The sequence below is a fragment of the Acipenser ruthenus genome, chromosome 32, assembly GCF_902713425.1.
Source record: "Acipenser ruthenus chromosome 32, fAciRut3.2 maternal haplotype, whole genome shotgun sequence".
In the NCBI taxonomy this organism is placed as follows: domain Eukaryota; kingdom Metazoa; phylum Chordata; class Actinopteri; order Acipenseriformes; family Acipenseridae; genus Acipenser; species Acipenser ruthenus.
In genome coordinates, this window is record NC_081220.1 from 14,805,260 (window position 1) to 14,833,103 (window position 27,844).

Consider the following 27,844-nt stretch of genomic DNA (forward strand, 5'->3'; position numbering starts at 1 on the left):
AAGGGCACACACACACACACACACACATTTATTTTAGTAATTTAATACTGTGTAAAAGAAATTGGCAGCGGTGTGGAGTAGTGGTTAGGGCTCTGGACTCTTGACCGGAGGGTTGTGGGTTCAATCCCCAGTGGGGGACACTGCTGTTGTACCCTTGAGCAAGGTACTTTACCTAGATTGCTCCAGTAAAAACCCAACTGTATAAATGGGCAATTGTATGTAAAAATAATGTGAAATAATGTATAATGTGATAACAATTGTAAGTCGCCCTGGATAAGGGCGTCTGCTAAGAAATAAATAATAATAATAATAAATAAGAAATCCTTCACAATTTCATATTCGCCTTATTTCGTGTAATGGGCTTGTTATTATTTTTTAAATGTTTTAAACTGTCCTCGTACCCTTCTTTCTGGTGTTTAAGTGTGTGTGTATAGATGCGACAGGGAGGGAGGGAGCGCGCACTGGAACACGTTTGCTGTGGTTTTGCCGGCAGTACTCAACATGTACACTAGATGGCGGTGACGCTTACTAATATAAAGACAGTGATTTATCCTCCCGAGGGATACAGAGCGCCTAGAAGCGAAGAACAGCAACTCAACACCCAACAGAAAACAAAACACACACACACAGTATCTAAGTAAACCCAACAAGAGACCCTCGGAATAATTGGGAACATCATGGGCGCGTTAAGTAAGTGAGCGACGGCTCAGTAAAATAATGAACTTCACGCCTCGCTCAGAGCCGCTCCCGAGCATTTCTCATCAGGGATCAGAGTGGACGGAGGGAATGGACACCTGCAGGAAACAAGTGGAGAGGACAGGCAGGTTTGACAAATAGGTCTGTCAAGAACGATGAACTGGTTTCGACTTATGAAGTTATGTATTAAATTGGCTAAATGAGATGGTAAAAATGGTTGTTTTCGAATTTGTAAAAAAAAAAAAAATGTAGAGCTGTTTTATAGTTATGAATGTATTGTTATTAGGCTTGTAGTATTAATATTATTGATAATTCTCATTATTAACGTCGGTATTAAACACAGATATGAGGTTCAGTCCAAACAGAGCGCCGGACTCAGCGAGGTCCAGCAGGGGGCAGTAACTTCACACGGGGGTCATTTCATCAACCATCACCTCAGAAACACAAACAAGAAAATCATTATTATTCGCCTTTTTTTAAAAAAAAAGTCGCTCAGCGCCCTTGAGGAGCAGAGCGTGAAGTCGTTTAAATCTGTGTGCTTTCTGAAAATAAAATATTTGTTAATCTTTTAAACTTTTTGTGTACTTTAAAACAAAACAAAACAAAAAAAAAACATTTTTATTCACATATTGCTTCAGTTTTATACACCGTTTTAAAACGGCGCTCGCATTTTTTTTTTAAAAATAGTCTCAAAGTAGAGACGAAATCCTATTATTCTAACACAGGGAAGTCTGTGAAGACGTCGCTGTAAATAAAGTTTTGTTTTGTCCGTTTTTAATAAAAGTCGAACGCGAGCCACACAACAGTCCATCATTTCCATGACAACCGCCGAAGCGCGGCGGCATCAACCATATTGAGTTAGCAGGGAGGTTTGTAAGTTTTTAAATACTTAAAACATACTTCAGACCAACAAAGTACTTGTCTTAACCGCGTAAAACAGTATCAAATCCACTACTTTGTTTAGGGATTTAAAATGACCGATGTTACAATTGAAATAAATATATTAAAAAAAATAAAATAAAATACCTCACTTACCTTCGTTTGGTAAATTTAGTTTATTCCGTGAAAAACAAAACAAAATTTGAAATAATTTATTATTTTACGTTGTTAAACATTACGTTTTGTTTATTAATAACACCACCACATACTGGAGGGGTTGCGTTAAAAAAAAAAACAGTTTTACGATCAATTGTTTTTCTTAAAAAAAAAACAAACCAATCTAAACGTCTATTATTAAACTGGTCGAAACTACGCGAAAAACAAACGGCAGGAGGCTGAATTTCTGGTCATGTCTTTCCCGTTTCCCTCGCCGCGTTTATACTTGATGTGTTTTTGGTGTTTAAATGCTTTATTTTTAGCGGAAACGTCGAAATTAAACGTGCCCAAACTCCTGCTGCCGTACACAACAGCAGCAAAAGTGAATTTTACACTGGAGGCCGAAGAAGGGTGCTATAAATGGTAAAGCAATTTCGGATTTCAAAATCAAATTTAAAAAAAAAAACTGTAATTAATGTTAGACCGTTACCAGTAAGAATTTTTTTTTTACCAGCACAAAGGTAGCTGAAAGCGGTATTGAAATACCTAATTAATATATAATTTAGCTCTTTGAGCTAATATATATATATATATATATATATATATATATATATATATATATATATATATATATATATATATATATGTGGGTGATTATTATTAAAGTAAATGGTCCTGTCTAGTGTTGAACCCGCTGTCTGTGGCCCCTGATTTCATTGAATTATGTCGGTCTGTGTGCCGCCAGTTCCCCCCTTGTGGCCACCAGTGGAAATTTAAGACTCGACTTTAAAATTTGAATGAAGCGGATCTAATGCAATCCTCTCGCTTCGGTTCCTCCGTCCTGTTTCAGGCAGTCCTCTCGTGTGGCGGCAGTGCTTGTGGAACCCGTGTTTGTGAACGGGACCCCCTGCTCTCGGAGTGCTGTGGTCTCTGCCCTCTCCACCCAGCCCAGCAGACTGGCCAGCGGGATCGTGGCGGAGGAGATGGGTGTGTAGGGCTGTACCCTGCCAGCGCTGTGTTCATACAGGGCTGCTGCTCATAACAGGAAATATCATTCGGTAGTGTGTGTGTGTGTTCCTCTCTGTTCTGTACTAAAACGCTCTGTTCCTCTGTCTGTGTGTGTGTGTGTTCCTCTCTGCTCTGTATTGAGACGCTCTGTTCCTCTGTCTGTGTGTGTCTGTGTGTTTGTGTGTCTGTGTGTGTGTGTGTGTGTTCCTCTCTGCTCTGTATTGAGACGCTCTGTTCCTCTGTCTGTGTGTGTCTGTGTGTGTGTGTGTGTGTGTGTGTGTGTGTGTGTGTGTGTGTGTGCGTGTGTGTGTGTGTGTTCCTCTCTGCTCTGTATTGAGACGCTCTGTTCCTCTGTCTGTGTGTGTCTGTGTGTGCGTGTGTGTGTTCCTCTCTGCTCTGTATTGAGACGCTCTGTTCCTCTGGTCCTGTGTTTCAGTGACGGGTCAGGTGCTGCGCTGCAGTGTCGTGGTGGATGTGATCTGTGTGTGTGTGTGTGTGTGTGTGTGTGTGTGTGTGTGTGTTCCTCTCTGCTCTGTATTGAGACGCTCTGTTCCTCTGGTCCTGTGTTTCAGTGACGGGTCAGGTGCTGCGCTGCAGTGTCGTGGTGGATGTGATCTGTGTGTGTGTGTGTGTGTGTGTGTGTGTGTTCCTCTCTGCTCTGTATTGAGACGCTCTGTTCCTCTGTCTGTGTGTGTCTGTGTGTGCGTGTGTGTGTTCCTCTCTGCTCTGTATTGAGACGCTCTGTTCCTCTGGTCCTGTGTTTCAGTGATGGGTCAGGTGCTGCGCTGCAGTGTCGTGGTGGATGTGATATGTGTGTGTGTGTGTGTGTGTGTGTGCGTGTGTGTGTTCCTCTCTGCTCTGTATTGAGACGCTCTGTTCCTCTGGTCCTGTGTTTCAGTGACGGGTCAGGTGCTGCGCTGCAGTGTCGTGGTGGATGTGATCTGTGTGTGTGTGTGTGTGTGTGTGCGTGTGTGTGTTCCTCTCTGCTCTGTATTGAGACGCTCTGTTCCTCTGGTCCTGTGTTTCAGTGACGGGTCAGGTGCTGCGCTGCAGTGTCGTGGTGGATGTGATCTGTGTGTGTGTGTGTGTGTGTGTGTGTGTGTGTTCCTCTCTGCTCTGTATTGAGACGCTCTGTTCCTCTGGTCCTGTGTTTCAGTGACGGGTCAGGTGCTGCGCTGCAGTGTCGTGGTGGATGTGATCTGTGTGTGTGTGTGTGTGTGTGTGTGTGTGTGTGTGTGTGTGTTCCTCTCTGCTCTGTATTGAGACGCTCTGTTCCTCTGGTCCTGTGTTTCAGTGACGGGTCAGGTGCTGCGCTGCAGTGTCGTGGTGGATGTGATCTGTGTGTGTGTGTGTGTGTGTGTGTGTGTGTGTTCCTCTGTGCTCTGTATTGAGACGCTCTGTTCCTCTGGTCCTGTGTTTCAGTGACGGGTCAGGTGCTGCGCTGCAGTGTCGTGGTGGATGTGATCTGTGTGTGTGTGTGTGTGTGTGTGTGTGTGTGTGTGTGTTCCTCTCTGCTCTGTATTGAGACGCTCTGTTCCTCTGGTCCTGTGTTTCAGTGACGGGTCAGGTGCTGCGCTGCAGTGTCGTGGTGGATGTGATCTGTGTGTGTGTGTGTGTGTGTGTGTGTGTGTGTGTGTGTGTTCCTCTCTGCTCTGTATTGAGACGCTCTGTTCCTCTGGTCCTGTGTTTCAGTGACGGGTCAGGTGCTGCGCTGCAGTGTCGTGGTGGATGTGATCTGTGTGTGTGTGTGTGTGTGTGTGTGTTCCTCTCTGCTCTGTATTGAGACGCTCTGTTCCTCTGGTCCTGTGTTTCAGTGACGGGTCAGGTGCTGCGCTGCAGTGTCGTGGTGGATGTGATCTGTGTGTGTGTGTGTGTGTGTGTGTGTGTGTGTGTGTGTGTGTGTGTGTTCCTCTGTGCTCTGTATTGAGACGCTCTGTTCCTCTGGTCCTGTGTTTCAGTGACGGGTCAGGTGCTGCGCTGCAGTGTCGTGGTGGATGTGATCTGTGTGTGTGTGTGTGTGTGTGTGTGTGTGTGTGTGTGTTCCTCTCTGCTCTGTATTGAGACGCTCTGTTCCTCTGGTCCTGTGTTTCAGTGACGGGTCAGGTGCTGCGCTGCAGTGTCGTGGTGGATGTGATCTGTGTGTGTGTGTGTGTGTGTGTGTGTGTGTGTGTGTGTGTGTGTGTGTGTGTGTGTGTGTGTGTGTGTTCCTCTGTGCTCTGTATTGAGACGCTCTGTTCCTCTGGTCCTGTGTTTCAGTGACGGGTCAGGTGCTGCGCTGCAGTGTCGTGGTGGATGTGATCTGTGTGTGTGTGTGTGTGTGTGTGTGTGTGTGTGTGTGTGTTCCTCTCTGCTCTGTATTGAGACGCTCTGTTCCTCTGGTCCTGTGTTTCAGTGACGGGTCAGGTGCTGCGCTGCAGTGTCGTGGTGGATGTGATCTGTGTGTGTGTGTGTGTGTGTGTGTGTGTGTGTGTGTGTGTTCCTCTCTGCTCTGTATTGAGACGCTCTGTTCCTCTGGTCCTGTGTTTCAGTGACGGGTCAGGTGCTGCGCTGCAGTGTCGTGGTGGATGTGATCTGTGTGTGTGTGTGTGTGTGTGTTCCTCTCTGCTCTGTATTGAGACGCTCTGTTCCTCTGGTCCTGTGTTTCAGTGACGGGTCAGGTGCTGCGCTGCAGTGTCGTGGTGGATGTGATCTGCAGCATCGAGATCGTCTCCACGACCCGGGAGCTCTACCTGGACGACTCTCCCTTAGAGCTGTCCGTCAGAGCCCTGGACCAGGAGGGTGAGGACTAATCAAGCTCCTAAAAACCTGGACTGGATGAAAGTGCTGTGCAACAGGAATCTCATTCCCATCCCCGCCTCTCTCCTGCTCTCTCAGGGAACACCTTCAGCAGTCTGGCAGGGCTGACTTTCCAGTGGAGTGCAGTGAAGGACCCTGAGACTGAAGCAGCCCCCGACTCCCCTGACAGAGTCAGGTAGCGACTCTCACACCATCCTACAAGCGTTGGGTGTCTGCCTCCTAACCAAGCTGAGAGTGGCTCTCATGGTTTTTAATAAGCTTTACCAGACCTCTCTGTGCTTTACAATGCTTCCCTATGCTTTACCACACCTCTCTGTGCTTTACAATGCTTCCCTATGCCTTACCAGACCTCTCTGTGCTTTACAATGCTTCCCTATGCTTTACCAGACCTCTCTGTGCTTTACAATGCTTCCCTATGCTTTACCAGACCTCTCTGTGCTTTACAATGCTTCCCTATGCTTTACCAGACCTCTCTGTGCTTTACAATGCTTCCCTATGCTTTACCAGACCTCTCTGTGCTTTACAATGCTTCCCTATGCTTTACCAGACCTCTCTGTGCTTTACAATGCTTCCCTATGCTTTACCAGACCTCTCTGTGCTTTACAATGCTTCCCTATGCTTTACCACACCTCTCTGTGCTTTACAATGCTTCCCTATGCTTTACCAGACCTCTCTGTGCTTTACAATGCTTCCCTATGCTTTACCAGACCTCTCTGTGCTTTACAGTGCTTCCCTATGCTTTTCCATACTGTCCCTGTGCTTTATCACACTGTGCTGTGTTTTTCCTATATGCTAGTCCTATCCGGCTCTGACTGACACGCACATGCACGCACACACACACACACGCACGCACACACACACACACACACCCGCACACTCACTCACACACCTCTAGCTTGTGTCTGTGTTTGCGTTGCTGCCTCCTCTCTCAGGTTTGTCTGGTTTACGGATGCAGAGTACTCCCCTCCCGAGTACATCCTCAACATGGAGGCTGAGGGGAAGCAGGGGGATCTGGTGCTGGTGTCAGGCCTGAGGAGCGGCCCTGCCAGGCTGAGGGTTCAAATCAACGAGCCCGGCTACAAGGTGAAGTAGATTCAGATGTCGTTAGTTTACCAGGGTTTGTTTTTTTAATCTGCTTCACCAGACCTCTCTGTGCTTTACAATGCTTCCCTATGCTTTACCAGACCTCTCTGTGCTTTACAATGCTTCCCTATGCTTTACCACACCTCTCTGTGCTTTACAATGCTTCCCTATGCTTTACCACACCTCTCTGTGCTTTACAATGCTTCCCTATGCTTTACCACACCTCTCTGTGCTTTACAATGCTTCTCTATGCTTTACCAGACCTCTCTGTGCTTTACAATGCTTCCATATGCTTTACCAGACCTCTCTGTGCTTTACAATGCTTCCCTATGCTTTACCACACCTCTCTGTGCTTTACAATGCTTCTCTATGCTTTACCAGACCTCTCTGTGCTTTACAATGCTTCCATATGCTTTACCACACCTCTCTGTGCTTTACAATGCTTCCCTATGCTTTACCATACCTCTCTGTGCTTTACAATGCTTCCCTATGCTTTACCAGACCTCTCTGTGCTTTACAATGCTTCTCTATGCTTTACCAGACCTCTCTGTGCTTTACAATGCTTCCCTATGCTTTACCAGACCTCTCTGTGCTTTACAATGCTTCCCTATGCTTTACCATACCTCTCTGTGCTTTACAATGCTTCCCTATGCTTTACCAGACCTCTCTGTGCTTTACAATGCTTCTCTATGCTTTACCAGACCTCTCTGTGCTTTACAATGCTTCCCTATGCTTTACCATACCTCTCTGTGCTTTACAATGCTTCCCTATGCTTTACCAGACCTCTCTGTGCTTTACAATGCTTCTCTATGCTTTACCAGACCTCTCTGTGCTTTACAATGCTTCCCTATGCTTTACCACACCTCTCTGTGCTTTACAATGCTTCTCTATGCTTTACCAGACCTCTCTGTGCTTTACAATGCTTTCCTATGCTTTACCACACCTCTCTGTGCTTTACAATGCTTCCCTATGCTTTACCAGACCTCTCTGTGCTTTACAATGCTTCTCTATGCTTTACCAGACCTCTCTGTGCTTTACAATGCTTCCCTATGCTTTACCAGACCTCAATGTGCTTTACAATGCTTCTCTATGCTTTACAATGCTTCCCTATGCTTTACCATGCCTCTCTGTGCTTTACAATGCTTCCTTATGCTTTACCAGACCTCTCTGTGCTTTACAATGCTTTCCTATGCTTTACCAGACCTCTCTGTGCTTTACAATGCTTGTTCATGCGCTCCCTGTGGCTGTGCTGTGCTACACTGTGCTCCACTGTGCTGTACTACACTGTGCGGTGCTCTCACTGGGAAGCTCCTCTCACGGCTCAGTGTTCCTGCAGAAGGTTTCCGCTGCGACGGTGCGATTGCTCATCCTGGAGAACATCCTGCTCAGCCCTCCCCAGGACCTGTACCTGCTCGTGGGGGCACACGCCTACTACAGAGTGTGGAGGAGACAGCAGGGCAGAGACACTGGTGAGAGAGGGGGAGGGGGAGCTCACAGGTAGAATTCATGTAAAACCTGGACTGGCTCAAACTGCTCTGCAATGGGAGTCTTATTATTAATCTCCCTCTCTGTGTCTGTCCCCCCTGTCTGTCGGCTCCCAGATGTCCGGCTGCCCTCCCCGGAGTTCAGGCTGCAGCTGCAGGGTCAGCTGGTCAGCGAGGCCGGAGACCCCGAGCAGCCCGTCGCCACGATCGAGCAGGAGAGTGTGAGAGTGACCGCTGTGCAGCCGGGCCAGGCCAGCCTTGTACTGCACTACAGCAGTATCCTGGGGGGGAGGTGGGGGGGGGGAAGGAGAGGAGGGGAGAGAGGAGAGCGGAGGGTTAGGGGGTTCTGTGAAATCTCAACGCTGCAGATTGCTGTTTGTTTCCTCAGCTCTCCCTCACAGATATCCACATGCAGGCCGCCTCTCAACTCCCGAACTGCACCATCTTCGTAGTGGAGGCCAGCTTTCTCAGTGAGTCTCATTTCCATAGACTTCTATTGACTCCCATTGACTTCCATACATTTCAATTGACTTCAACTGACTTCAGTTGACTTGCATACACTTCCATTGGCTTCCATACACTTCCATTGGCTTCCATACACTTCCATTGGCTTCCATTGGCTTCCATTGGCTTCCATTGGCTTTCATTGGCTTTCATAGACTCCCATTGACTTTCATTGGCTTCCATAGACTTTCATTGACTTTCATTGACTTTTATTGACTTCCATACACTCCCATGTGTTTAATATGCTTTACCATACCTTTACAATGCTTCCCTATGCTTTACCATGCCTCTCTGTGCGTTATCACACTTCTGTGCTTTTACTGCGGGACACTTGTATAAGGGCAGCGCCATCTAGCTCACAGCCAGTGTATTGCCAGCAAATCCGAAGGGGTCCAATGTGGTTCTGTTCTGTGTCCCAGCTCTGAGCGTGCACCCTGGGGAGCACTGGGTGCTGGAGATGGGGCGTCACTATGAGGTCACAGTGCAGGTCTATGACATCACCGGCAACAGAATCCACATGTCTGATGTAAGCATGTCCTTGAAAAAATACTTCCAAGTCAAAAAAGCTGCTGAATAATGTTCCCTTGTTAACATATTGAATTCCACCCCCTCTATATTGAATGAACTCCCTCAGCTTCATAGAGTCCAATGAAAGCTGCTGAATAATGTTCCCTTGTTAACATATTGAATTCCACACCCTCTATACAGAATGAACTCCCTCAGCTTCATAGAGTCCAGTGAAAGCTGCTGAATAATGTTCCCTTGTTAACATATTGAATTCCACCCCCTCTATATAGAATGAACTCCCTCAGCTTCATAGAGTCCAATGAAAGCTGCTGAATAATGTTCCCTTGTTAACATATTGAATTCCACACCCTCTATACAGAATGAACTCCCTCAGCTTCATAGAGTCCAATGAAAGCTGCTGAATAATGTTCCCTTGTTAACATATTGAATTCCACCCCCTCTATATAGAATGAACTCCCTCAGCTTCATAGAGTCCAATGAAAGCTGCTGAATAATGTTCCCTTGTTAACATATTGAATTCCACACTGCCTCTTTGTATAGTTTTTCACAAATACTGAACTGAAATGGAAAATGTGACATTTGGAAATCTAACATGAAACACTGCAGTGCAATGTTACAAGATCTAAATTATATTCATATAGTTTTTTTTTGTTTTTTTTTAATTATGTCTCAATCCTAAAATTCTAGTTGATGCAAAACTTCTGGCCCGAGCTGCAGTCAATAAACACAAAGTGTGTGTTGCTTTTGTTTTTTTTCTTCGTCTCAGAATATAAAGATCGTCCACGAAATCCCAGTGGAATACTTCGACAGGCTGCTGTCCACGGAGAATGGGTCCTGCTTCCACGTGAGGACCCTGCAGCCCGGAGCCACGGCCGTCAGAGCCACGCTGGTGTCTGTCACAGCGCAGGTGGGGTGTTGACATGCAGGGCTGGAAACAAGACTCCCTACTCTAGTATTGTTATTAGTAGTAGTAGTATTCTTATAGAACAGTCCATGTTTTATCCCCCCCCCCAATTCTCCCTCTAGAATGGTTCAGTCCTATCCCTGAGTCCTCCAATCAGCCACCTGCAAGAAGTTCACATCTACAGCCCCATCGTTATGATACCCAAGGTTCTGGCGTTTCCTTGGCAACCAAACAACGGGATCTACCGGCATCAAATCCAGGTGCGTTACACCTGCCCCACTCCAGCAAGCCCTTTCACATTGTTAAAACAAACAAACAAAAAACTTTTACTGTGTTGTCTCCTTGTCTCTTCTCTCTGTGTGTCTCTTCTCTCTCTCCCTTCTCTATCTCCTCTCTCCCCCTCTCTCTCTCCTCTCTCCCCCTCTCCTTTCTCCTTCTCTCTGCTTTTTCTCCTCCTCGCTCCCCTCTCCTGTCTCCCTTCTCCTCTCTCCCCCCTCTCCTCTCTCTGTCTCCTCGCTCCTCTCTCCTCTCTCCCCTCCTCTCTCTCCTCTCTCTCTTCCCCTCTCGTCTCTCCCCTCCTATCTCTCTCCTGTCTCTCCTCTCTTCCCCCTCTCCTCTCTCCCCTCCTCTCTCCTCTCTCCCCTCTCCTCTCTTCTTGCTCCCCTCTCCTCTCTCCCCTCCTCTGTCCTCTCTCTTCCCCTCTCCTCTCTCCCCTCCTATCTCTCTCCTGTCTCCCCTCTCCTCTCTCCCCCCTCCTCTCTTTCTCCTCTCCCCTCTCTTCTCGCTCCCCTCTCCTCTCTCCCCTCCTCTGTCCTCTCTCTTCCCCTCTCCTCTCTCCCCTCCTATCTCTCTCCTCGCTCCCCTCTCATCTCTCCCCTCCTCTCTCTCTCTCCTCTCCCCTCCTCTCTCTCCTCTCTCCTCTTCCCCTCTCCTCTCACTCCTCTCCTCTCCTCTCCCCCTCTCACCTCTCTCCTCAGGTGGAGGGCGGCAGTGGTAACTTCACCTGGTCTTCCTCTAACCTGAGCGTTTCCACGGTGACGGTGAAGGGGGCGGTACTGGCGGGCCTTGAGCTGGGGACCAGTGTGATCCGGGCCCGGGACTCCCAGAACCCAACCCACCACAGAGAGACCACGGTACCAGGAGCTTCATCCACACTGTCTAATCCAGACTCCTGCTGCACAGCAGTGTCACCCAGTCCAGGTTTCACTGCTACCAGCTTGATCAGCCCCAGTGTGTCTAGGTAACAAGCTCAGGTGTGTGTGATTATTAAACTCCTAGTGAAACCAGGACTGGATCACACTGCTGTGCAGTACAAGGCAGTGTGCATATTAAAGAATATCTCTACAAGGTCATAAACCAGTTCCTAGCAATGAGAACCCAGCCATGCATACCTGGCTTGACTGCTGAGGTTAGTGGAGATGGGACCACATTACTAGACTCTCCCTCTCACTCCCTCTCACTCCCTGTCCCTCCCTGTCTCTCCCTGTCTCTCTCTTGTGTACTGTGTGTTTCTCTCCAGGTGTATGTGCTGAGGCCAGGGTTCATGCAGTTGGCTCCCCAGCAGGCTGACGTGGTGCTGGGGGGGACGCTGGACCTGCCCTTCACGGTGCTGGGACTGAGGGAGCCCCCGGGCCAGGAGCCCCTCCCCTTCACAGACTGCTCCCTGCTGCGCCTGCACCTGCACCCGGACAGGAAGGGGGTCTTCACTCTGCTGCACGGTGTGTGAGTCTGTGTGTGTCTGTCTCTGACTCTGTGTCTGTCTCTGTATGTATTGAACTGGTTCTGATCTGATCGGTTCTGTCTCTGCAGGCCGTTTGCACCCGGGTCCTGAGTTCTGCAGCGGGTTTCGGTTGGAGGCGGTCAGTCCGGGCCACGTCCTGCTGACCGCCAGCTCTCTACCGGAGCAGGAGCCCTTCAGCGCCAGCGCAACCATCGCCACCTACGGGCCACTGCAGGTATGACAGGCAATCACACGCCTGTAATGCAGGGATGGGAATAAGACTCCTGTTGCACAGCAGCGTCACCCAGTCCAGGTTTTACTGCTACCAGCTTGATTAGTCACAGTGTGTCTAGGTAACAAGTTCAGGTGTGTCTGATTTATTAAACTCACAGTGAAACCAGGAATGGATCACACTGCTGTGCAGCGGGAGTCTGATTCCCATTTCTGTAGATGGATAGTTATTGGTTGGAGGAGATTTTTAGCTGTTCCAGTAAATACCCCCCCCTGTATTTCAGCCGCTGGTTCTGGAGGCTCTGGTCACCCCGGGTTCTGATCGGGTTCTGCTGTTCGAAGGCGGGCCCCGGCCCTGGATCCTGGTGCCGTCTCGATTCTACACAGAACTGCGTCCAGACTCGGAGCAGGAGGGGGTCCGGATCGTGCAGCTGGGCCAGCCCGAGGTCCAGAAGAACCAGCACGGCTACCGGGTCACCTGCACCAGCCTGGGGGAAGAGGTGAGGGGATGGGGATGGGTTGGGGTTGGGGTAGGGGTCTAATAATGGTATATGTTGTTCCATGTGTTTATACAGGACCTGTTGTGTGTTTCTCTAAGTGTCGGGTGTCTCCCGGTGTTTCATTCTCTGTCACTCTTTGCTGTGTCGGGGGGGGGGGGGGGGGGGGGGGCGTGGGGGGGCTGTCATACAAACAGAAAGCCGCTCTCAACTTGATTAGAGGCAGCCTCCCAAAACACTTACAAACATATTACACTACATCTAAATAACAAGACAGACCAAAGCCTGATACTAACGTATCCAACGTGCTTCTGTAGATGCTGTTGTGGTTTCAGCGTGTGGAAGGCTTTGTCGCTGACACTCTGACTGTGAGATCTCCACTCTCAGAGATATTATTATAAGTGTAGCTGCTGCTATAGGATCCAATGGGGGGGGGGGTCACTTATAATATATAATATACCATGTGACTCTCTGTTATTCCCTCCCCCTCCCTCTCTCTCTCTCTGTCTCTGGCAGTGGCTGACGTTCCGGATTGGGAACCTGCCGGGTGTGTTGAACCCGCATCCCGCTGCGGAGGCCGTGCAGGTGAAGCTGGTGTGCGCCCTGCCCGCCAGCCTGGCCCTCTCTCCCCTGCTCCAGGAGCCCGTCCCCAGCCAGCCCTGCCCAATCCTGCAGCACCACCGGCAGACCGTGAGTGAGACAGAGAGACACACAGACGCAAGCAGAGACACAGAGATACAGAGACACACAGAGATACACACTCATACAGAGAGACACGCACACTGTTTTCCAAATGTTACACATTTAGAGCTGAGCTGTCCACTGGATATCTCTGGAGCCCCTCTGTATCTCACAGAACTCCCCCATATGAACCCCTTGATCTGGAAGCAGTCTTTGCTCCCCCTCTCTCTCCCTCTCTCTTCCCTCTCTCCCCCCTCTCTCTTCCCTCTCGCCCCTCTCTCCCTCTCTCCCCCAGGTTCCTATCTCCAGCTCCAGGGAGACAGTGCTGGAGCTGGCTGCCTTTGACCAGCACAGGACCAAGTTTGACAACTTCAGCTCCCTGCTGATCGAGTGGAGCTCGTCCAACCAGACCCTGCTGAGCCTCCCCGCGGAGAGGGGCCTGAAGATGGAGCTCCGAGCCGACGAGAAGGGGCAGCTCAAGATGCACGGTGCGAGACGCACACACACACAGACACACACACACACAATGACACTGAGACACACACCCAGACTGAGACACACACTGACACACACACACAGGTACTGAGACACACACACACACTGAGACTGAGACACACACACACATACACACACAGAGTGCATGCAGTGTAGAGAGAGTACACTGCGAGGGTTCACGGGGTCTCTGTGTGGCTCGTTCTTGGTTCAGGGCTCCAGGTTTTCGAGCCGCAGCGACGGACAGGGTCCTGCACGGTGACAGCGAGCTTCATGAGCTACCAGCACGGTGCCAGCGACACCAAGGAGCCTTTCCACAGGGTAGGGTAGGGTACTTTACTGCTCTGTGTGTGTGTGCGTGTCTGTGTGTGTGTGTGTGTGTGTGTGTGTACAGCTCTGGCCAAAAGTGTTGCATCACCTTTAGAATGAAAAAAAACTGCTTCATAAAGTCCAATGAAAGCTGCTGAACAATGTGACGTTAACATATTGAATTACACACCCAGCGCTTTGTATAGCTTTCCATATACTGAACGAAAAAACTGACAAATAGAAATCTGACATGAAATACTGTACGACTATTATGGCTTCCTTCCAGTAGACTTTTTTTTTTTTTTTGGCGATATCATTTTGTAGTTTGATGACATGATGTTAAGTAAAAGATCTAAATTATGTTCATATAGACTTTTTTTTGTTTGTTTTATTTTTTAATTATGTCTCTATCCTATCTTGGTTATCTATCTATCTATCTATCTATCTGTCTGTCTGTCTGTCTGTCTATCTATCTCTATCTATCTATCTATCTCTCCATCTCTCTCTCTGTCTTTGCAGGTGACTCAGTTTGAGAGCACCCTGTTGTTTGTAGAGCTGATGTCTGGTTTAACCCTTTGCTCTCCCCGGCAGGACGTCTCCCTGCCTCCCACCTCCGCCTCCCTGGAGCTGCTCCTGGTCAAGGACGTGCTTCTGCAACAGAAGAGCATGACCCTGTTCAACCACAGAGACGTGCTGGTGAGACACACACACACACACACACACACACACACCGTGTTCAACCACAGAGACGTGCTGGTGAGACACACACACACACACACACACACACACACACACACCGTGTTCAACCACAGAGACGTGCTGGTGAGACACACACACACACACACACACACACACACACACCGTGTTCAACCACAGAGACGTGCTGGTGAGACACACACACACACACACACACACACACACACACACACACATACACACACCGTGTTCAACCACAGAGACGTGCTGGTGAGACACACACACACACACGCGCCAATACTTTTCCGTTAGCTCATACATTTGAGAGCTAACGGAACAGTTAGGGAATTATTTAGTTAGGTAACAGGGATGTCAATAAGACCCTTATTGCATAGCAGTTATACTACCAGTGTGTCTAGGTAACAAACTCAGGTGTGTCTGATTATTAAACCAGGACTGGATCACACTGCTGTGCAGCGGGAGTCTTATTCCCCTCCCTGTAGGTAGATAGTCGTGGGTTGAAGGAGGTTTTTAGCTGATTTTCTAGACAAGACTGCAGTAACTTGGTGTGATATTTAGATAGATAGATCAGAGATGGGAATAAGACTCCTGTTGCACAGCAGTGTCACGCACTCCAGGTTTTTACTGCTACCAGCTTGACTAGCCCCAGGACTGGATCACACCGCTGTGCAGTGGGAGTCTGATTCCCACCCCTGCAGCTCCTGGACAGACTCTTCACTGTGCCTCCCCAGGAGAACCTGACCGTGACGCAGGGCTCGGGTCACTTCCTGGTCAGGGTTGTGGACAGAGAGGTGGTGGAGGTGACCATGCTGGAAGCAAAGAACATTGTGCAGGTGAGAGAGAAGGACAGAAAAGCAATGGGACACTGGGGCGCCCTGTACTGTACTGAACTGTGCTGTATTGAATTGGACTGTATTGAACTGTGCTGTTTTGGTGTCCTCTATAACCTGCCCCCCTGTGTGTGTGCGTGCAGGTGTCTCCTCTCAAACCCGGCTCCTCTCTCCTCTATGTCTATGACCTGTGCTTGAAGTCCTCCGAGCCTGCAGGGGTCGCCCTGCACGTGTCCGACATCTCTGACTTCGAGCTGGAGTTCATCCACAACGTAAGCCCGCTCCTCTCAGTTTAAGTCTCGTGAATGTTGTATGTTTGCCCCTCTCCTCTCCTCTCCTCTCCTCTCCTCTCCTCTAGATGGAGGTGAATCAGCCCGCTCCTCTCAATGTGAGGGTCCTGGATTCCTCGCGGCTCCCCTTCCACAGCAGATACTTCGGACTCATGGAGCTCCGAGTGCACACGGCTTCTTCGATAGTCACTGTGGAGTAGGTGCTGGCTGTTGCAACGCAGGGAAGGGGCTGGGTCCATGCTCTGTGCAGGTTCCAGGGGCTGGTTTGGTATGGCATGGTTTTGAATGGTATGGCATGGTTTTGAATGGTTTGGTATGGCATGGTTTTGAATGGTTTGGTATGGTATGGTTTTGAATGGTTTGGCATGGTTTTGAATGGTTTGGTATGGTATTGGATGGTTTGGTATGGCATGGTTTTGAATGGTTTGGCATGGTTTTGAATGGTTTGGTATGGTTTTGAATGGTTTGGTATGGTATTGGATGGTTTGGTATGGCATGGTTTTGAATGGTTTGGTATGGTTTTGAATGGTTTGGTATGGTATTGGGTGGTTTGGTATGGCGTGGTTTGGCATGGTTTGTCATGGCATGGTTTTGAATGGTTTGGTATGGTATGGTTTTGAATGGTTTGGCATGGTTTTGAATGGTTTGGCATGGTATTGGATGGTTTGGTATGGCATGGTTTTCAATGGTTTGGCATGGTTTTGAATGGTTTGGCATGGTATTGGATGGTTTGGTATGGCATGGTTTTCAATGGTTTGGCATGGTTTTGAATGGTTTGGCATGGTATTGGATGGTTTGGTATGGCATGGTTTTCAATGGTTTGGCATGGTTTTGAATGGTTTGGCATGGTATTGGATGGTTTGGTATGGCATGGTTTTCAATGGTTTGGCATGGTTTTGAATGGTTTGGTATGGTATTGGATGGTTTGGTATGCCATGGTTTTGAATGGTTTGGTATGGTTTTGAATGGTTTGGTATGGTATTGGATGGTTTGGTATGGCATGGTTTTGAATGGTTTGGTTTGGTATGGTTTTGAATGGTTTGGTATGGTATTGGGTGGTTTGGTATGGCGTGGTTTTGAATGGTTTGGTATGGTATGGTTTTGAATGGTTTGGTATGGTATTGGGTGGTTTGGTATGGCGTGGTTTGGCATGGTTTGTCATGGCATGGTTCAGTTGGGTTGGGTTGTGAACGGGACCCTGTGAATGAGTCAGTGGAAGTCTCTCCTGATGGAGCGCGCCTCTTTCCCCTGATTCCTGTGTTTGTTTCCCAGGAAGATCGCGGATCGTGACGAGGTCACCGCCAGCTACGTGCTTCAGGCCGTGTCTCTCGGGGAGACCAAGGTGTTCGTGACGGCGAGGGAGAGATCGGGGCGCAGGCTGAGCTCCGCACATCGGCACACAGAGGTTTTGCAGCTTTCCTTCAATGCTTTCTCCATGTTTAACCAATGCATTTACCATAGTTTGTTTTTTAATATGCTTTACCACACCTCTCTGTGCTTTACAATGCTTCCCTATGCTTTACCACACCTCTCTGTGCTTTACAATGCTTCCCTATGCTTTACCACACCTCTCTGTGCTTTACAATGCTTCCCTATGCTTTAGCAGACCTCTCTGTCCTTTACAATGCTTCGCTATGCTTTACCAGACCTCTCTGTGCTTTACAATGCTTCCCTATGCTTTACCAGACCTCTCTGTGCTTTACAATGCTTCCCTATGCTTTACCAGACCTCTCTGTGCTTTACAATGCTTCCCTATGCTTTACCGGGCCTCTCTGTGCTTTACAATGCTTCCCTATGCTTTACCAGGCCTCTCTGTGCTTTACAATGCTTCCCTATGCTTTACCAGACCTCTCTGTGCTTTACAATGCTTCCCTATGCTTTACCACACCTCTCTGTGCTTTACAATGCTTCCCTATGCTTTACCAGACCTCTCTGTGCTTTACAATGCTTCCCTATGCTTTATTATTATTTATTATTATTATTATTATTTATTTCTTAGCAGACGCCCTTATCCAGGGCGACTTACAATCGCAAGCAAATACAAATACATTCAAGTGTTACAATATAAGTCATACAATAAGAACAAGAAATACAATAATTCTCAAGTGTGACAAACCACAATTCAATAATAAAGACATTTACCAGACCTCTCTGTGCTTTACAATGCTTCCCTATGCTTCCACTGTGCTTTTACTGTGGGCACAGCACAGGGGAGCGTGGTAAAAGCATATCAAAGTTTAATAAAGCACAGTGAAAGAGCATGGCTAAGCGTTTTGTAAGGCTAAGTGATTGTAAAGCATGTTAATAAACACAGTAAACTATGGTAAATGCACAGTAAAAGCTTGGGAAAAGCAGACAGGCAGACAGGCAGGCAGGCAGACAGACCGATAGACAGACATGTTTGTTGTGTGTTGTCTCCAGGTCTTCCCTTCGTTCAGGCTGTTGCCCCGGAGAATGACTCTGATCATTGGAAACAGCAGGCAGGTAGGGCATTAATTTATATATCATACACCATGATAGTGATGCGATCCAGCCCTCTGAAATGTCTTTATAATATACAGCACTAGACCCTGATATTGATGCGATCCAGCCCTCTGAAATGTCTTTATAATATACAGCACTAGACCCTGATAGTGATGCGATCCAGCCCTCTGAAATGTCTTTATAATATACAGCACTAGACCCTGATATTGAGGCGATCCAGCCCTCTGAAATGTCTTTATAATATACAGCACTAGACCCTGATATTGAGGCGATCCAGCCCTCTGAAATGTCTTTATAATATACAGCACTAGACCCTGATATTGAGGCGATCCAGCCCTCTGAAATGTCTTTATAATATACAGCACTAGACCCTGATATTGAGGCGATCCAGCCCTCTGAAATGTCTTTATAATATACAGCACTAGACCCTGATATTGAGGCGATCCAGCCCTCTGAAATGTCTTTATAATATACAGCGCTAGACCCTGATATTGATGCGATCCAGCCCTCTGAAATGTCTTTGTAATAATAATAATAATAATGTCACTCCCATTACAGTTTCCACTGACTCTTTGCTCTGTGTGAGCGTGTCACTTCCTGTTCCAGGTGATATCAGAGGGAGGGCCGCACCCCGGATCTCACATCCACTTCTCCGTCGGCAACGAGACGGTCGCCTTGGTGACGGAGGCGGGGCTGGTGACGGGCATGTCCCTGGGGAGTGTGAGAGTGACGGGGGCGGTGAGGACCGTCCACCAGACCACAGGAGCCACGATCGAGATCTCGAAGGTGAGCCAGGGTGACCGCGTGACTCCAGCATTCGCTGGGACAGTTCAGGCTCGCTGCTCCAGCGGTTAAAGAAAGGGGCTAGATTGATACCAGGAGGTTCAAATCCCGGGCTCAGCGTGTGTGTGTGTGTGCGTCACTTCACCTCCTTGTGCTCCGTCCTTCGGATGAGACATAAAACAAACGAGCTCCTATTGGAAGCGACTCTGCAGCAGCAGCAGCAGCAGCAGCAGTTGTTGATGATGCATAGTTCACCCTCCTAGTCTCTGTAAGTCGCTTTGGATAAAAGTTTCTGCTAAATGACTAATAATAATAATAATAATAATAATAATAATAATAATAATAATAGTCATTCTGGTAAGTGTAGTTTTCCTTCTCTTAATCAAGTGAAAGGGTACCTGCGACAGGTATAAATGTACCAGAATGCATTGCAATGCCAGTTGATCAACTCAAGTAATTAAACAGACGGCAAGCTGATATCAGTGTATTTAATCTGCTTGCATAGAACCTGTTGTGGGTTAAATGCTTTGTCATTGACATTCATGAAATTGCACACGGAGTGTAATTCTAAGTGTTGGAGTGGGGAGCCATGGTCAGATCTGCTGCAGCACATGCAGAGTGTAGCCGTGGGGGGGAAAACACAGGGGGGCGCAGGGTGCTGCATGACCCGGTTTCTCTTGTGCAGGATGAGATTGAGGTGGAGGTGAGGGAGCTGAGAGCCGTCAGGATCCACGCGCCAGTCACTCGACTCCGGACCGGAACTGAGGTAACCAGGACCATAGACAAGCATTGTAAAGCACAGAGAGGTCTGGTAAAGCATAGGGAAGCATTGTAAAGCACAGAGAGGCATGGTAAAGCATAGGGAAGCATTGTAAAGCACAGAGAGCTCTGGTAAAGCATAGGGAAGCATTGTAAAGCACAGAGAGGTCTAGTAAAGCATAGCGAAGCATTGTAAAGCACAGAGAGGTCTGGTAAAGCATAGGGAAGCATTGTAAAGCACAGAGAGGTCTGGTAAAGCATAGGGAAGCATTGTAAAGCACAGAGAGGTCTGGTAAAGCATAGGGAAGCATTGTAAAGCACAGAGAGGTCTGGTAAAGCATAGGGAAGCATTGTAAAGCACAGAGAGGTCTGGTAAAGCATAGTCAAGCATTGTAAAGTCTATGGAAGAGTCTAGTTGACTCTAGTTGCCTTTCTGTCTCTCTCTCTCTCTCTCTCTCAGATGCCTGTGTATGTGATGGGCAGCAGCAGCCTGCAGACCCCAATGTCCTTCGCTAATTCCTGGCAAGGGCTGACTTTCCACTGGACCCAGAGCAAACGGGACGTCCTGGACCTGGTACCCCGGCACTGGCAGGTAAGGCTGGGCCACAGTGCTGTACAGAGAGCTGCAGGGATGGAAGCAAGACTCCCATTGCACAGCAGCGTCACCCAGTCCAGGTTTCACTGCTACCAGCTTGATCAGCCCCAGTGTGTCTAGGTAACAAGCTCAGGTGTGTCTGATTATTAAACTCCTAGTGAAACCAGGACTGGATCACACTGCTGTGCAACGGGAGTCTTATTCCCATCCCTGGAGCGTAAGCAAGCATATTAATAAACATGTATGTTAAATGCAGAGTATTAACATGGGTAAATTTCTTATAGGATATGCAGCAGCCCCAGTGTCTCTAACCCCAACCCCAACCCCAACACACACCCCAACCCCAACCCCAACACACATCCCAACACACACCCCAACCCCAACACACACCCCAACCCCAACCCCAACACACACCCCAACACACATCCCAACACACACCCCAACCCCAACACACACCCCAACCCCAACACACACCCCAACCCCAACACACACCCCAACACACATCCCAACACACACCCCAACCCCAACCCCAACACACACCCCAACACACATCCCAACACACACCCCAACCCCAACCCCAACACACACCCCAACACACATCCCAACACACACCCCAACCCAAACACACACCCCAACACACATACCAACACACATCCCAACCCCAACCCCAACACACATCCCAACCCCAACACACACCCCAACCCCCTATCTCTGTCTCTGCAGACGAATGTCAAGCTGACTCCCAAGATGAACTTCGCCATGCTGGTGCGCACCAGGACAGCGGGCCGGACCACCCTGCGCGTGACGGTGCTGCTGCGCAACCACAGCCAGCCAGCGGGGGCGCCAGAGGGGCTGAGCGATGAGATACAGATCCTGGTAAACTAACCCGAATCATAGTAACAGCACAGCACAGCACAGTGACAGCATGGGAAAGCACAGGGAAGCATTGTAAACCACAGAGATGTATTGTAAAGCATAGGGAAGCATTGTGAAGCACAGAGAGGTCTGGTAAAGCATAGGGAAGCATTGTAAAGCACAGAGAGGTGTGGTAAAGCACAGGGAAGCATTGTAAAGCACAGAGAGGTCTGGTAAAACACAGGGAAGCATTATAAAGCACAGAGAGGTCTGTTAAAGCATAGGGAAGCATTGTAAAGCATAGAGAGGTCTGGTAAAGCATAGGGAAGCATTGTAAAGCACAGAGAGGTCTGGTAAAGCATAGGGAAGCATTGTAAAGCACAGAGAGGTGTGGTAAAGCATAGGGAAGCATTGTAAAGCATAGAGAGGTCTGGTAAAGCATAGGGAAGCATTGTAAAGCACAGAGAGGTCTGGTAAAGCATAGGGAAGCATTGTAAAGCACAGAGAGGTCTGGTAAAGCATAGGGAAGCATTGTAAAGCACAGAGAGGTGTGGTAGATGTGTTGGTTTAGCTGTGCTGCACTGTGACACTGTGTTTCTCGTTGCTGGTTGCAGGTGTTTGAGAAAGCCTCCCTCCCCACCGGCCACTTGGAGCCCATCCTCATGTCTCCCAACTCCAACTTTCAACTGGAAACCAGCAGGTGAGCAGGGAAGCCCAGACGCGGCGCAGTGTGGGAGGTCAGGGGCGTGTTTCACAAAACCCAGGACTGGTTTAAACAACTCTGGGGCTAGTTCCACAAAGCAGTCTGCTAAATTCAGTTAACTTCCATAGACATTTTTTTTAAAAGTTAGTGGTTTGTCATTGACTGCATTTGTTGCAGTATCTCCTCAGCCTGTATCGTACCTGTGCTCTTCAGGGACGGTATGGGTGTGATCCAGTACAACGTGGAGCCCTGTCTGCAAGGCCCGGCCGTGGTCAGTGTGGACAGTGCGGGGGTGCTGAGGGCTCATGCAGCCACGGGGTCAGCGATCCTAGAGGTCACCTGCATGGAGCACTTTGGGGTCAACCAGACCATCCTCGTTGGAGTTAAGGTAGCCACGGATTCCACTATTAATAATAATAATAATAATAATAATAATAATAATAATAATAATTAAAACCACAATAGCAATAATAAAAAATAAAAAAAGATAGCAATTGTTATGGTAATTTATATTGTTAGGGATAAAACTACTAGTATACTGAAGTGCCGCCCAAAACACTTACAAGCATATTACACTGCATCTAAATAAAAAGACAGACCAAAGCCTGATACTAACACACTGAATCCGTTTACGTAACGTGATTTGAAATGGCAGACTTAGAGAAAGGTGACACTCGCTCTTAAGATTGGAGGAGCATCAGAACCTAGTTTTGGGGTCCCCCCCCCCCCCCCCTCCCTCTCTCTCAGGTGGCCCCGGTTTCTTACCTGCGGATCAGCTCCTCTCCGGAGCTCCACTCCGCTGACGGGGAGAGTCTGTCGGGATTCCCGCTGGGAATGAGCCTCACATTCCAGGTCCAGTTCTACGACTGCGTGGGAGACAAGTTCCACGCGGAAAACACCGGACTCGGGTTCACCTCGAACAGGTAATATTGAAATGATCAGGAGCCAGGAGTTTGAGCAGGGTTAGAAACTCACACTAGCCCTGCTGCTGCTGCTGCTGCACCCAGTCCTGGGGTTCAGAGCTCCCCTCAATGAAGTCTATTATTATTATTATTATTATTATTATTATTATTATTATTATTATTATTAATATTGCGATGATGAGGAGTTTGATCCCTGTGCTGTTCTTGCAGGGATGATCTCCTTCAGTTGGGCTCCGAGTCTCTCTCACACACCTTCACAGCTCAGACTACGAGTCCGGGGGTCACCGTACTGGAGGCCTGGGACCCCAAGCACCCCAACATGGCGGATTACATGGCCGTGCCGGCCCAGAACGCCATCGCACCCGAGCTGAGCGGCCCGCTGAGCGCCGGGGACCTCGTCTGCTTCAGAACCGCGCTGGTGAACCAGGAGGGTGAGGGGTTTTCTGTACCAGAACCGGGGTCCAATCAACCAATCAGTAATCAGAATAATCAGAATCCTGCTAATATTAATAAGAAGAATTCTCTTGTGTTGTTGTCTTTTTCCCCTGCAGGTCAGACTGGCTCGTGGCACGTGTCCTCCAGCCACGTCCTCCACATCGACTCCGCCACGGGGGCGGCTGCAGTGAAGGATTCTGGGACAGTGGTGGTTTACTACAAGCTGAGCGAGAGCCTGCAGACCTTCAGAGAGGTACAGAACAGCACCCTGAACCCAGAGCAGAACACTCCCTCAGCACACCCCTGAGAAGAGTTTAACACAGGAGCTGTTAGACTGCCTTTACCAGAGTTTTTTTTTAATATGCTTTACCAGACCTCTCTGTGCTTTACAATGCTTCCCTATGCTTTCCCAGACCTCTCTGTGCTTTACAATGCTTCCCTATGCTTTACCAGACCTCTCTGTGCTTTACCATGCTTCCCTATGCTTTACCAGACCTCTCTGTGCTTTACAGTGCTTCCCTATGCTTTACCATACCTCTCTGTGCTTTACAATGCTTCCCTATGCTTTACCAGACCTCTCTGTGCTTTACAATGCTTCCCTATGCTTTACCAGACCTCTCTGTGCTTTACAATGCTTCCCTATGCTTTACCAGACCTCTCTGTGCTTTACAATGCTTCCCTATGCTTTACCAGACCTCTCTGTGCTTTACAATGCTTCCCTATGCTTTCCCATTGTTAAACGACCATGTGATCTTACTGTGCATCACACAAGCAGCCAATCACAACCATCGCATGCATCTGTAGCTTCACAAGATCAGTAATCTCTCTCCAAACAACCCCAATGCTCTCCTCCCTCTCTCCCTCTCTCCGTCTGCTCTCCCCCCTCCCCCTGTTGCGTGTTGCCTAGGTGACGGTCAGGGCTGCTGACAGTGTTGCACTCACCCCCCCTGCAGACCGTTATCTCACCAACTCGCCCGGGAGCCCCGAGTACAGAGTGACTGTGACCATCGGAGCCACTGCCAGCCATCTCAAAGGTATCGTCCCTAACTTTAAACTGTAAGAGACTGAGTCAAGCAGACCAGCGTTTGGGCTCTAGTGACTTCATCAGTGTTCAAAGGAAGGAAAAATGTCAGGAGACCGGGACAGTTGATGGGACAGTCCACCTCCTCTCTCCCCAGGCCCCTGCAGCCCTGTCCAGCTGTCTGCTGTCCACTCTGCGCTCAGACCGGAGCTGGACCTATCCTGCTCCCTCCAGTTCAGCGGCCCGTGTGTGGAGTCCGTCCTGCAGCAGGCATTCAGAGTGTCCCCTCACTACAGCACGAGCACCGGTAAGAGGGGCAGGGGCGGGGGGCAAGGGACAGGGGGCAGGGGGCAGGGGTAATCAGAGAGGCACCGCAGATCTTTAGGGTTTGAACTTTTCAGTTTTTTATTTTCCGAATCTTTTTTTAAAACGTGAATTAGTAGTTCCTTAAGCCGTCTCCGCGTCCCAATAAAGAGAAAACTTTTCATTACAAACTGGGCTTCAGATTGAGGTTTAAAGGGACGTCGTGTGATGAAAAATAAACCCGAGAAACGTCATCTCCTTCTCCTCTCCTCTCCCCGCAGGTCAGTACAGCTGCGTCGTGGCCCTGCGCCCCCAGTCCGACAGCCTTCTCAGGACTCTCTCCACAGCCTCTGCCTCGGTCCTCCTGTCTGCCTCCCTGCAATGGCTCCCCCAGGGCAGGCCGTCCTCTGCATCCATCCCCTTCCAGCCTGCCTTCCACGCCAGCCCGAGCGCCCTGGTGCTGAACAGCACGCACCCCAGCGCCGAGCTCCCTGTGCGGGGCACCCCGGCCCTGCTGCACTCCCTGCAGGTAGGGGAGCGATCGCAGCTCGCGGAAAATCACCCCGGGTTATAAAAATACCACCACAAACAATCCAGTTTGTACCACGAGCGAGGCTCCGTCTAGCGCAGGACGAGCGATTTAAAAGGGTTCTTGTGTGTGTTATCATTTTATGCTTTTCTTTCTCTCTCTCTCCCTCTCCTCCTCTTCCCCTCCTCCCTTCGTTCCCTTCCTCCCTCTCCCCCTCCTTCCTTCGTTCCCTTCCTCCCCCTCCCTCTCTCCCTCTCTCCTCCCCCTCCTCCTCTCTCCCTCACTCCCAGGTGTGGTCGGACTGTCCTGATATCAGGGTGGGTGATCCCGTTCAGTCCCTGCAGGTTCCAGGTCTCCTGCTCTTCTCTGTGTTCCCCAGCAGTGCCTCTGTGCTCCAGCAGGGGGCAGACTCCACGGCCAGGCTGCACCTGACCAGCGCGGTGACGGGGCAGCACGTCACTATCGGGGTCACAGTGCGGGGCGACGAGCACACAGGTACGCCTGGCGCAGGGATCCCCAGCACTCGATCAGCTCCCATCCTGCTGTCAAACTCACTCCTCAATCACAGCGATCCCGTCGTAATCTCTCTGTGTGTGTGTCCCTCCCTGCAGAGTCCGGGCCCGACTGGGATCAGTGCCGGGATTTCGGGTTGTTCTGGCAGCTCACAGGCTCCTCCCACCTCCTCCTCTTCACTGTGTTTGCCGTGCTCGCCGGGACCGCTGCCGTCTTCATAGGTACAGCGCCGACCGCCTCGCTAGAAACAATACTGTGAAGGCATTTACCATCCATCTCTGTGCTTTACAATGCCTCCCTATGCTTTACCAGACCTCTCTGTGCTTTACAATGCCTCCCTATGCTTTACCAGACCTCTCTGTGCTTTACAATGCTTCCCTGTGCTTTACCAGACCTCTGTGCTTTACAATGCTTCCCTATGCTTTACCAGACCTCTCTGTGCTTTACAATGCTTCCCTGTGCTTTACCAGACCTCTCTGTGCTTTACAATGCTTCCCTATGCTTTACCACACCTCTCTGTGCTTTACAATGCTTCCCTATGCTTTACCAGACCTCTCTGTGCTTTACAATGCTTCCCTATGCTTTACCAGACCTCTCTGTGCTTTACAATGCTTCCCTATGCTTTACCAGACCTCTCTGTGCTTTACAATGCTTCCCTATGCTTGTTTTTTTTTTTTCTTTTTTCACTGAGTTGCTCTCAGAGATGTCAGGTTAATGCTGAGGTGTCTGTGTTTGTGTCCTGCAGCCTACAACGCCATAGTGAATTGTGTGAGGACCATGCCGGTGGTTTACGTCCCAACAGCGCCCCCACACCTCTCGGGTAGGTGTGCTCCGAGCTAGGGGGGTCCTTACGGCGCTCATTTTTGGGTGGGGTGTGTGTAATGATTCATTGTGTACCGATGAATCGGTTTGCTTTCTGACACGCGTCACGACACAAGACCAGCACACCGCTCGGTGTAGTTGGCTGTTAGGAGGAGTCCTTGCAGCTGTTAAGGGAAGGAGCTACATGTTGAGCAATATGTTTACCAAGGGCTGCTCAAGCTCCTGATCATTTAAATAATAGACTTCATTGAGGGGAGCTCTGAACCCCAGGACTGGGTGCAGCAGCAGCAGCAGCAGCAGCAGGGCTAGTGTGAGTTTCTAACCCTGCTCAAACTCCTGGCTCCTGATCATTTCTATATTAATAATAATAATACTAGACTTCATTGAGGGGAGCTCTGAACCCCAGGACTGGGTACAGCAGCAGCAGGGCTAGTGTGAGTTTCTAACCCTGCTCTCTGTAATGGAGAGTGTGAGTTTCTAACCTGGCGCTCTCTATATAATGACTGAATGCATTGTCCTGCATTCCAGGTGATGGATTGTATCATAGGGTCCCCTATCCTGAACCCCAAAACCAGAGGCGCCGACATCGCTGGCTGTGGAGCACCTAGAGAGCGGCCGGGGGGGGAGAGAACGCGCCCCCCCAGCTCGGTGTCTGCGTTTATGTGAGTTCTCCAAATCAACGAGGATTCTGACAATTAAAAAAAACCTGTTTCAGCAAGATTCTTGCTTTCTGACTCGTTTCTTTTGATTGGGGTCGGAGTGCAGAAACCAAGACGTCAAGTCACAGGATTTAAGAAGGTTTAGGGTTTCTCAATTATTTTTGGGGAGGTGTGTTAAAAACCAAGCTGTGATGGTTTTCAAAGCAGAGATAAGGGTTATAAAGAACATACACAAGCTTTGAATCTCTCAGGTCTGCATCACTCAAAAGAGTAACACACACCAGATAGGATACAAGCATCAAGTATTTAGAAATATTCAAAGGAACTTTAATACAGAGACACACGTTTCAGCTGGAACACAACTAGTGGAAACAGCTGTCACTGAATTTACACTGAAGACACTGAGAAAGACTTCTAGTGGAAACAGCTGTCACTGAATTTACACTGAAGACACTGAGAAAGACTTCTAGTGGAAACAGCTGTCACTGAATTTACACTGAAGACACTGAGAAAGACTTCTAGTGGAAACAGCTGTCACTGAATTTACACTGAAGACGCTGAGAGACTTCTAGTGGAAACAGCGGTCACTGAATTTACACTGAAGACGCTGAGAAAGACTTCTAGTGGAAACAGCGGTCACTGAATTTACACTGAA

At 49.0% G+C, this 27,844-nt stretch overlaps 1 protein-coding gene across 1 annotated transcript; it reads left to right on the plus strand.

Moving 5' to 3' along the window:
* Positions 1-1,949: 1,949 nt before the first annotated feature.
* On the plus strand, positions 1,950-27,240 carry LOC117965064 (nuclear pore membrane glycoprotein 210-like). The gene is made up of 40 exons (XM_059006010.1): positions 1,950-2,154; positions 2,582-2,718; positions 5,386-5,517; positions 5,614-5,710; positions 6,468-6,618; positions 7,955-8,087; positions 8,208-8,378; positions 8,504-8,572; positions 9,026-9,132; positions 9,901-10,041; positions 10,161-10,298; positions 11,016-11,171; positions 11,558-11,756; positions 11,848-11,993; positions 12,274-12,489; positions 13,003-13,176; positions 13,463-13,655; positions 13,874-13,980; positions 14,560-14,664; positions 15,417-15,518; positions 15,659-15,787; positions 15,874-16,001; positions 17,078-17,210; positions 18,227-18,289; positions 18,896-19,075; positions 19,758-19,838; positions 20,292-20,423; positions 21,150-21,302; positions 21,896-21,981; positions 22,198-22,372; positions 22,732-22,907; positions 23,118-23,338; positions 23,459-23,595; positions 24,250-24,376; positions 24,521-24,670; positions 24,948-25,195; positions 25,486-25,690; positions 25,807-25,929; positions 26,454-26,528; positions 27,059-27,240. Exons 1-40 carry the CDS (start codon positions 1,985-1,987, stop codon positions 27,136-27,138), a joined length of 5,646 nt encoding a protein of 1,881 aa, XP_058861993.1. The 5' UTR covers positions 1,950-1,984; the 3' UTR covers positions 27,139-27,240.
* The last annotated feature ends 604 nt before the right edge of the window (positions 27,241-27,844 follow it).